We start from the raw sequence: 11,161 nt of genomic DNA, 5'->3' as shown, positions 1-11,161 counted from the left end.
ATGGGAATTTCCCCCCCTAGTTTATTTAATAGAGAACATCCAGATAATTCATTGCATTTTTCACTATTCATCTGGCAGGCATAGGTTAAATCTCTGCCTTCCACAGGCTAATGGTCAGATTTCCAGTAACTTAAACTGGAATGCAATAATCAGAATAGCTTTAAAATTAAATTAAATTTTAAGCATGCCAAGAGTTTGGAATGATAACATATTAACTAGATCAATTTCAAAGAGATTCTGTATTGTGAATATAATTTTAATATATATGTTGTCAAGTGATAAGGAACACATTTTACAGATCCAATTTTGAGATTTTTTTCAATTCTCATCCAAGTTTTGAATGAGAGAAGAGACTTTGCTTCAACTCGGTTTCCATGATGTCAAAAAATAAGTGGCTGATTTAATCAATCTCCTATCATGTATTTGAACCAAAACTGGCTAAATTGGTTGTATTTTTTATTTGCTATGACATTATAAAAGACATTGTTCAACTTTTTCTTGACCAAAATAACTAATACTACTTAATACTAAAATATCTAATATATAATTGCTTATGGATAATTATGTAATATATGTATATACTTTGAATACTATTTGGTGACTTTTTTTAACCTATGAGAGTTACTGAAATCAGTACATTACAATCATATAATTTAAAGCTTAGTTGAGCTGGTAAGAAATTTTTTGTTTTTGTTTTTGTTTTTGCTCATAATTGAAATTCTGTACTCTGACACCCAAGAGAGGTATGGCTTCAGCTTGGAATTGTTTACAATTAAACAATTTACACTTAAAAATTCATCATAAATCACTGAAACCCACTAAATCAATTACTATTAATTTCTTCTCAAGCAAATAACTCTGTGATGACCCAAAAAGTAAGAGAAAGAATATCAGTGGGCAAAAAGAGAAATCCACCCATAGATATTAGCGTCTAACTAAGCTGTTTCTTTGAAAGGTGAGAAGGGAATTTCTGGTCTTCACCTTTTCCCTTATCACCCCAAATCACATATCTTACACTGAAATTATTTGCCTTTGCGCATTTAACAACATTTTCTGAAACTTTGCTTAATACAAATTTCCTTGGAGCTGACTTGTGCACACAGAACATCAAATTTGGATCCCACCCTGCATAGTGTGGCTACTGAAACCAGGTAGTTCTGTATGTGTGCGCATGTTTTTTTTAACTCCAAAGAATGCTCCCTCAAATTATTATTACCAGCATTAGATATGTATAAAAATTCTTTGGGCCCTTTCACTCTTTGACTCCAAAACTCTCCCAGAGCCTCTGCACAGCCCAGCACTCATGAGGTGCCATTCTGAGGACACGTGCGTGAAGCACATTATCTGCGGGTCAGTTGGTATATGCTCACTTTAGAGGCTAACTGAGGAGCCAGGAAAAAAAAAACAAACAAACACGCTAATTTTACTCCCCATCCCCCAAGTACTTATCACATTTCTGCTTGCCTCTGGCTTCTTAGTGGCCGTCTTCCTCGGCTTGTAACTTTTGCACAGTGCGATCAAGGAGCTCCATGGACTCTCTGAGGGTGACATTGATTTTGAATGACTTGGGTTTAATGGTCAGGCCGTAAATAAAATCCATTTTCGGGGGCTCGTCTGGATTGGCCCTGAAATTGCACTGATGAGCCAGGATGGAGATGAAGAGAAACAGCTGCATCTTGGAAAGCTCTTCCCCGATGCACCGCCGTTTGCCCACTGAAAAAATCATCACGCTGCTGGCCAGGTCTTTGTTGATGTAGCCATCCTTGTCCAAGAATCGGACTGGATCAAAGTCTTCTGGGTTAGACCACTTCACCGGGTCATGATTCACGGACCACTGGTTAACAAAAACCACTGTGTCCTTGGGGATGTGGTAGCCCAAGACAGACGCGCTGGCCTTGGTGGCGTGAGGGATGGTGACTGGCACAAAGCTGGAGAAGCGCATGGCTTCATAAAGAAAGGCCATGACGTAGGGCAGGTGGGGCTGGTCGTCCAGGCAGGGCAGGCGGTCCCGACCCACCACTTGGTCCAGCTCCGCCTGTACCCGCATCTGCACTTCCGGATACCTATTTGATTTTTAATGCAGAGAGAGGAAAGGAGTGAGGAAAACGAATTCTTCTTTTATCTAGAAAACACATTACAATTTATTTTAATATCACTTCTCTTTAAACTGGCTATCTGAATCAGTAAGTGAATGAACATTTCCAACAACAACAAAACAACCTAAAACAGTTTCTTAATTTACCACTGAATTATAAGATAGAATGCAAGTTGTATTTCTTGTAATAAGCCTCCAGTGGCTCAAACTCTCTTTCCTATCATAAGTCAGGAAAAAAAAAAAAAAAGACTTTAAGTTTTCTCAGTCTGAAAAAAGTGCAGCAATGGAGGCCGACTTTTCCATTAGTCACGGCTGGGGCTGTGCCTAAGGACCCACGAAAATGTTTTCATTTCTCTTAAAATCAGAAGAAAATGAACTTTTAAGTCAAAGAAAATGTTTTAATACATAATTCTAATATATCTTTCTTTATACCAATGTAGTCATAATATTTATTTAAAAATTTGTTTATGGACTAAGGAGTCTGCAAAGGCAAAAGCACGCTGGGCTCACAAAAATTAAAGTGTTGCCCTGAAAGCGGTTCCTTTTTTTCCTCATCTCCCTAGACAATTCCAGCAGACACACTGTTCTCATTTTATACAAAGGTAATTGATACCCTGATAGATAAAGCTACATAACTTCTAAATTTAAAAACAAGTCCCCAATGTTCATGAAATTATGGTACAAACTGGAATGCTTATTCACTGTTACTGATAAAACCAGAACAATCTTTTTGGAAAACAAAATCTTATTACAAAGGAAGATCCATAAGGGTAACTCCTCCCCAACATTTTTAAACCCAGGAATCCATGCCTAGAAATGTATTTTCAAGAAACAACTTAGCAGGTCCAAAATATATAGCCACAATAGCTGATATTTTAAAAATGCAATCTAGAACGTTAAAGTACAAGAGATGCCAACGATATGTTACGATGGCAAAATATTACATAGCCATCAAAAATTACTAAAATAAAGTTTAAGAGATGATGAAGCGTCCACTGCAGTAAATGGAAATGTCAGACGCCAAAACATTTGTAAATAATTATTGCAACTCTGAAAAAAATGTAAGCATGTATTTGATGAAAGTATGGGTGATTTTAAAAATTACTTCTTTAGCATCATACTTCAGGAGTCTGCAAACTTTTTCTTAAGGGCCAGATAGTAAATATTTTAGGCTTTGTAGATCAAACTCTCTGCCTCACAACTATTCAACTCTGCCTTGTGCTGTAATGTGAAAGTACCCATAGACAGTGCATAAATGAATGGGCATAGCTATATTCTCATAAAACTTAAATAGGGAGTGTAATTTGCCATCCTCTGTCATATTGTCTTTTCACTAAAAAGAAAAAAAAAAGGGGGGACTCATCAGCTTTACTGAATTGAAAGCGACCCCAAGATTGTTTTATTTCCTTTTGCTGCCCAATTGGAGTACACGCAGAAAGATTTCAATTTGGTTTCAAGTGGAAAAGACGTTTCAAAAAATAACGTGCAAATCAGGGGATGTAAAAGACCTGTTGAATTCATTTTAGAATCATTGTCTTCCTGATGTATCACTCCTGACTTCTCTTTATTCGATTTCTGCCGCTCCTCCATATGTGTTTCTATGGTATTAATACTGAAGTGATTTTAAATATACCAAAAAATTGTGAAAGCAGCTGTACAGTATCTAAGGAAATGTAATAGTCTAATTTAGTGGGATCTAACATCAAAAGAAGCTGTCTTTACTTTCCAGTTTCTAAAGGCGCCACAAATTCAGCTTCCCCTACCGCCTACCCGTGCGCCAAGGAAGTGCACAACCAGGATTTCTGGTCGCTCAGAGGCTATCACGATTTGCCTTGAATGTTATAACCCCGGGGTAAGGTTGCCGGACAAAACACCACAGGCCGCCCAGTGAAACGTGAATTTCAGATAAACAATGGCTAATCTATGTCCTGTGTAAAATTTATGTTTTATTTGCTCAGTCTGAGGCTACCGGGAATCTGTTTAATTCGTGCGTGTACAAATTTAGCAGAACTCTTAGATTCGGTGAGCTACCCGAGCCGAGCGCAAGGCCCGAGAGGTCCGCAAGTGCCTCCTGGGTACCCCATTTGCCGTTTTAAAAGCTGTTCTGCGTTCGGTAAAGTTACTGCGTCTCCCATTCTTTACACCGACACTTCTAGCACGGCGGTTTTATAAACCTAGCACAGTCTGCTGGTTTCTGGCCGCTTTCTTAACGCCTGAGATTAGCCGTCCGTGGGGCCAGGCCTGCCGGCGTCCGGGCCTGCCTCCGAGAGCTGCCTTTACCGGGGAACAAAGACCTGACAAGCGGCTTGCTTTTAGCTTCAGGGCCGAGCAGCCTCGGATCCGCGCTTAAGACCAGTCTAGGCTGCTGTTTATTTAACATATTTACTGCGTGGCCCTTTCCTTCAGAACCGTTCCAATTTGACTTCTCCTGTGCCAGGGTGGGAGATCAGGGCTGGTCTGCGGGCATTAAAAAAATCTTGTTTTTCCAGGAGGTTTCACACAAATTTGTACCCACTCAGAGATGCGGAGCCGAGAGGGCGCCGCTGGGTTGGGTCTGCGTGCGCTCAGGTCTCCGCCCGCACTGAGCCTTCCTGAGCCGCACTATCTGACAGGGACCTCGAGCGAAATCTCGCGACCTAGTCGCGACCTCGGCGACCTCGGCACATTCTAGTTTCACCCCACCTTTTACAGAGGAAGGGAGGAAGGCCAGCCCAAGCCTCCTGGAGGCTTTACCTGATGAAGAGGATAAGCAGCCACTGCAGCGCGGTGGAGAGTGTGTCCTGGCTGGCGCCGAAGATGTCAGTGATGCTGGCCAGCACGTACTCCACGTCCGTGCCCGAGCCCGCCTCCTTTCCCGCCGAGAGGATGAAGGCATCCATCATGTCGCGGGGAGCGGCCCCGGACCGAAGGCTTTCGCGGTGCCTCAGGAACTTGTCGAGGACAAAATTGCTGAAGTTGCGATTGAGCTTTTCGAATTCGCGGAAGGCGGTGCGCACGGGGTTGGGAAAGCGCTGCAGCCAGGGCAGTACGTCCACCAGGCTGCCCGCTCCCACTGTGCGCCCGAACTCCTCGTTGTGGCTGATTAGCTCGCGGAACTCGGCGTCGTCGTGACTGTAGCGGCAGCCGAAGCACACGGCGCTCATGACGTTGGCCACGGCCACTATGGTCAGCTGCCGCGGGTCCAGGAAGGCGCCTCCCGAGCTGCCGCGCACCAGCAGCGCCACCAATTCCCGCGCCTCAGCTAGCACGTGGCCCTCGAGGACCCGGCGGCCGCGCGGCTGGCGCGTGGAGAAGGCTCGTATCGTGCTGTGCGCCGCGCGCCGCTGCGCCTTCCAGCTCTCCGAGTACTGGCCAAAAGCCAGGCTGCGACCGCCCGACACCACGCGGAAAGAGGCGAAGGGCGGCCGGTCGGCAAAGGCGGCGCCCTGCTGCAGCAGGGCCTGGCGGATGGCGCGCTCACCGTTCAGCACCACCACCGGGCAGTTGCCCAGGCGGATCTGGAAGACGTCGCCGTAGCGCCGCGCCAGGCGCGCGAATGAGAGGTGCGGCGCCGGGCCCATCGACGCCGCGTTTCCGATCAGAGGCCATGCGAAAGGACCCGGGGGCGCGGACCCCAGCTGCCGCCGCCGCTGCCTCAACAGCCTCTGGGCCATGTGCACCGCGGCTAGCACCGAGAGGAGCAGCAGGAGCGTGGTCTGATGGGCAGACAGAGGGATCGGCGGCAGATGATCCTCCGGGCTGAGGCTGGTGGCCATGCTGCAGAGATAAGAGCGAACGCGTGACACTCAGGTAGGCAGAGAACGGGGCGGACGACCCACGCCCCTACCCCCAGCCTAGGGCTGCAATGCGCTGCTGGGTAGGGAGAAGGTCGTGCGTAGGTTAGGTCAGGGTTGGCTCACTGGAGAAGCAGCTGAAAATGCCTCTTGCCACCCCAAACCCATCCCCAAAGGCGAAGTAAAGGGTTCCGTTTCCACCTCTATCTGACCCAGACCCCCCACACTGCACCAGCTGCCTAACGGTTCCTGCAATTTGGGGACAACACGGCGGACATCAAGGCGGTGGCGCTCAGTCCCTTCAAAATGCTTACCATCCTGGCCCCTGCGCATCCCCCCGCCACCCCTTATTGCGAGAACCCATCGCAAGAGGCCGCGGGAATGTAGCTCCACCAACAGACTGACCTGCGAAGAGGCGCGGTTTCCAGCAGCGCCAGACCGCCGGCTCCGAGAACCGTCTGAGATCTTTGTGGGGTTCAAGACGGTAACCCGAGTGTCTCCAGGAAGTCGGGGGCCCGCGCTGGACACCTGTTGCCAGCTCTGGGAGCTTTAGCGCCCACTCTGCAGTCTCTAGGCGTCGTCAGAGCCAGGGACGCTTGGATTGGAATGGGAATGGAGAAAGATATCTCCTTTGCCGAGCCCAGCTGCACCTGGGGCCTCGGCAAAGTCAGGGTTTTCTTACTGCGTGGGAATTGAGACTGGGGGTCGATGAATGGAGTCTATTCCCAGCCCTCACGCCTCCCGCACGGCTCTGACAGCTGGCGTCGCAGAAGCGTGGCGGGTTTGTACACCGTCACTCGGGAGAGTCAAAACGCGCCATCCCGCTTCTTTTTTAAGGTCTGCGTTGGGGGAGGAGGTAGTCGGACCTGGCAGGGGCGGGGCTTGCGGGGGGCGGGGCGCGTCGGGAAGGTCCAAGTCTCTAGGACTCCAATTGGGGTCGCCTCGCGCGGGCTGTCACGCGAGGCGCCCCCGGCTCGCCCCGACGGCCTTGGCGCAGTAGCTGGCAGCTTTCCTGGAAGCCGTGGAATGAAATTTTCATTTCCCTGAAACCCACTCTTCACAATTAGCCCCGATCGAGGCCGCACGGTTTCCCAGGACGCGAGCTCGGGACAGAACCTGAGCAGCCCTCTGCGCTCTGGGTGAGAACGCGCTCCACGTCCCGAGAGCCCGACCTCCCTTCCCTCTCGGTGACTTCGGCTTCCTTCCCCAAGAGAAAACCGCTCGGGATCCCTGGGCGCCCGAACCTGGAAAGGAAACCCGTCAGTTTGGAAACGAGGAAAGCTCGCTTGTGGTAGCGGTTTGCCTTACAGCATCCCACGTTGTTGTATTTTTATTTTATCTTGACATTCTTGCACATAAATCGGCCCGTCAGATCAGGCCCTTTGCCGCACAAAGTTCTCCCTCCACCTTGCGCGGCGAGATCAAGAATCCCTGAAAGACGCTGCTCCCCCGCCCCGGGGCCCCGACCGTCCCTGGCACACAAAGGCCAGCACTGGCGCGCCGCAGCTGGCCCCGAGGTTTCCCGCGTAGAAGCTCCTCCAGGTGGCGCCGCCCACTGGAGATCGCGGGGCCGCGCTGGCCGCGTCCGAGGCCCTTGGCTCCCAGCCCGGAACCAAGCCGGGACGAACACTGGGGAGAGGAGGGGAGGGAGGGTGCTCTGGAGATTCCTGGAGGGAGGAGGCGGGAAGAAAGGAGGAGGAGGCCAATCTAAGCGCGCCTGCGAACTTTATCGGGTTGAAAAGTTTCTTCTGCTGTCACCTCCCCCTTGCGTGCGGAGCTGTGCCTTGCGTGCGCCGCTTCTGGAAAGTCGGCTCCAGTCATATCCCTCGGCGCTTCTCACGGCACCTGACACGCCGAGGCGGCGGCGGGGGCGGCGGCCGAGGGCGGGGTGCAGGCCACCACCACCCTCCGCGACGCACGCACAGCCGCGCCCGCCGGGGCTGCCACCCAGAGGCCGGGTCTGGGCGCGCGTGCTCTCCGAATGAGTACTCTTTCAAAAGGGTAGCAGGAGGTACTTGGGCCGCTGTAGCCTCCCTGGCCGGCCACTACGCCCTTTCCTGCTGGCTAGTACAAAGTATTTTAAAGACCCTGGAGAGAAAGGGTCTTTTCCGCTAGGCTGAGGAAAGAACAAGCCCGGGGGGAGGGTGGGACGTATGGTAGTTACATAGGTAGAAGTGTACTTCAGAGCCTCCGGGGTCATTAAGTTTAAGTAAAGAAGTTGGGCGTTTACCACGTGACAGACCTGTGCCTTGAGCATAACACGCGCTGGGAATCTCTATTGTTTCCCAGTTTGCAGAGGAGGAAACGGGTTCAGAGAGGTTATGTGATTTACCCAAGATAACAAGCACTATAATACAATTACAACCATAGGATATAGTCTTAAATTATTCCTTTCTAAGGAAATTATCTAAATGCTTGCATGGTCAAAGTGGGGTGGTTTTCTACCCTCCCACCTTCCCTCTTACTAGCAAGTAAGAGAGGTGAAACCAAGATTTGAACCCACGAAGACCCCATCATACAAGTTTATGCAGAAGGAAATCTTCAGGTGAAAGGCACAAGTGCCTTCTTTCCTGCTTGCCTTAAAAAAAAAAAAAAGCTAGAAGGATTTTTTGGAATAGTTGTTTTTGTTTACAGAATTGAGGATTCTGAGGACCCAGAAGAAATGGTCTGCTCACCTTTTGCAAATAAATTGGTTTTGAATGAGGGAGCCTATGGACTGTGCCTCATAGCTGACTTTGGAATAACTAGCTACATTTTAAAGAAAAATAAAAGGGCATCTGAAAAGAGTGTGACTTTTTGAGAGAGTGAAACCAACAATAAAATATCTAATCTGATAAGAAAATGCCCTTTGGTAAATTCCCTGTTCAGGAGCTTTTGGGAGGTTCTCTGAAAATGATTTCACACTTCATGATGGGGTTCTCAGATCCCTAATGAAGCTAGTTTTTGAGCAATTGAGTAAATAAGCATTGGATTCCCTGGGCTGTGTTAGCGTACATATCCTTTGAAATTTATTTTATAACAACCTTACAGTGTCCAGCTTTAGCAAGACCTTTGCCCAATAATTCAAGACTGCCACGTGTATCAATCTCTCAATAGACTTTAATTTAGTAAACAAGAATTATCTGTGGGCTAGTGCCAATTCTGAGCTATCAACGTTCCTGAAAGCTTTCATCACAATGTCTCTATCAGAATCAGATGGATGGAGGTGCCTTTGAACCAAGTAAATTCCTATCTTAAAAATACAAAACAAGACTGTTCCTAAGACCTACTGTTTAATCCCTGAATAATGTCATATAGTTTTTAGATAAATTAGATGCATAGTTTACTTTAGTTCAGTCATCCCCTCCAAGCTATGATGCCTTGGGCTCAGCTCTTGTAGGACATGTCTCTAAAAAGCAGAGTAACCAGTTGGGCAGATGATGTCTGAAAGATAGACCCTTATCTCTTATGACAAACCAAAATGATTGGCTATGGTAACACCTTTAAAATCTGCAGGCCTGGGATTCTCCCAGGATCTGTGGTGTAGACCTCTGTTGGAGGGCCCATTTGATACCTGCTGAAGACACAAGTGAATCCAAAGAGGCCTGTGGGGTCCCCTGAGCCAGCTCATGGTAGAGCCCTCCCTCCAAGTGAAAATCCACACCAGGCTCTTTAATTATCACAACTTTTCAACCAAAGCCAGTGTCTAAGGCCCAGGGATCCTCTCTCAGTCAACAGCACAGAATATGGGGATTTTGCCCTCCCAAATCTCAAACTTGAATTGTTTGGTACAAATAACTTTCAAAAGAACAGCTAAGCTAGAGAGAGAGTTCAAAGCAGAGGTTTAAAATGCCTTGTATTGTATTGATTCCATAGAACAGAAATCCAGCTTAAGCTTGTTTAAGCAGGACAGGAATGCACTGGCTCCCGTGCAGGAAAGGATAATGGTGGTACCACACAGAGTGGAAGGATGTGGGGCTGCTCTCCTCCATGTCTAGTATGCTAGTCTCTGCCTGGGCTTTGTTCTGAATACTCTCTTTAAGTGGTGGGAAAGCTGGCCATAGGCAGCTTCCAATTAACCACCCCAAGAAAAAGACTATCTCTCTTCCAAGGTCATTATCCAGGCCCCTGGAAGGACTGTATTTGTGCCAGACTGGCATCAGGCCACCCTTGTGGCCAAAGGGCTAGGTCTATTTTCAGAAAAAGAGGGATGGGGGTGGGGGGAACATGCTAGGAAACCGAAGATAAGAGCCCTGTCAGTTTTCATGTACCCCCGCTTCTGTCCATCCTTCCATTTTGGGTTGAAGAATAACCCAAAATAATAATAATAGTAATAGTAATAGTAATAAAATAGCAAATGAAATAGATGCATTGTGCCTGGAGCCAGTAGCCAAGAAAGCTAAGCCCTAATGTCATCAGTGTAGAAGCTGGTTTTCGTCATGGGATTTCTCTCTAGCATAATCCCTGTGTTGGCTTTATGGCTGAGCCCTATGCTCTTCCAAACCCCTCCAACCACATACACACAAGCACACAGAGAACAGTGGAGTAGAAGCAGCAATCTCTGGCAAGTCTTTGACATGTGGGATGGGCAGGAATCAGTAATGAGACACATGTTAACGTGCTAGTAGGCAGAGAAACAGAAATAAGGAGATACACCAAGTGTCTAAGGTGACTGAGGGTCTGGCAGCGGGAGGAGCTGTAGGATCCTGCAGGCATGTGCTGGAAATGGAGAGGATGGCGATGACAGAGGAGTTAATACCCAAACCGCATGCTCCCGCTGACTTGCTTCTGCTTCCTTCTTCCTGGTAATACACAGACTGAGACCCATAGAGCTAAACAACATATCTTAGTTCATTTAAGCTAAGAAGCTGTCATTTATAGGATACACCAGTATTTTACGTACTAATATAAAGGCTAGGGGGCTGCGAATTGTAATTATGTCAGTGATTGTAAGACATATTCTAATTTCAGACATTTTTAAAAATTTTTAAGTGTTTTTAGAGTCAGCAAAGCCCTATACATGTGAGCAGTGATCCTCTGGGTTCTTTACCTTTGTCTTAAGCATTTGTGGTCCTGAGGTTTCTTGGATGGGGCATTTGGGCTCCCTACCAAAGCCATCTCCCCTGCCATTTATATTAGTTGATGTGGACAATTGATGTTTTCTCAATCCTACGTGAAGTGTGAGTAGAAGTAGCTTTGGGAGATTTGGCTAATTTTATCCACCTAAATAAATCTAAGAAAGAGATAGTCACTTGCTAAATGAGTGTGGATTAAGACAAGTTTCTTAGCCCTCTTCCCTTCCAACCTGATTGCC

The 11,161-nt window shown here is 47.6% G+C and overlaps 1 protein-coding gene across 1 annotated transcript; it reads right to left on the bottom strand.

The window, feature by feature from the left end:
- Positions 1-235: 235 nt before the first annotated feature.
- LOC105103641 (cytochrome P450 1B1) lies at positions 236-7,675 on the bottom strand. The gene is made up of 3 exons (XM_031466860.2): positions 6,274-7,675; positions 4,829-5,851; positions 236-2,063 (listed from the first exon to the last, which is right to left on the bottom strand). Exons 2-3 carry the CDS (start codon positions 5,848-5,850, stop codon positions 1,475-1,477), a joined length of 1,611 nt encoding a protein of 536 aa, XP_031322720.1. The 5' UTR covers position 5,851; positions 6,274-7,675; the 3' UTR covers positions 236-1,474.
- Between the last annotated feature and the right edge of the window lie 3,486 nt (positions 7,676-11,161).

Source organism: Camelus dromedarius, chromosome 15 (genome assembly GCF_036321535.1).
Source record: "Camelus dromedarius isolate mCamDro1 chromosome 15, mCamDro1.pat, whole genome shotgun sequence".
NCBI lineage: Eukaryota > Metazoa > Chordata > Mammalia > Artiodactyla > Camelidae > Camelus > Camelus dromedarius.
The sequence above is the reverse complement of the archived record's forward strand: the minus strand, read 5'-3'. Positions and strand labels throughout refer to the sequence as shown.

What these genes read in the sequence shown, in the direction of transcription:
- LOC105103641 (XM_031466860.2), bottom strand. Translation starts at nt 5,850, where the DNA reads ATGGCCACCAGCCTCAGCCCGGAGGATCATCTGCCGCCGATCCCTCTG. An exon ending in CTGCTTATCCTCTTCATCAG is followed by an intron (nt 2,064 to 4,828) that starts GTAAAGCCTCCA and finishes AAAATCAAATAG; the next exon opens with GTATCCGGAAGTGCAGATGC.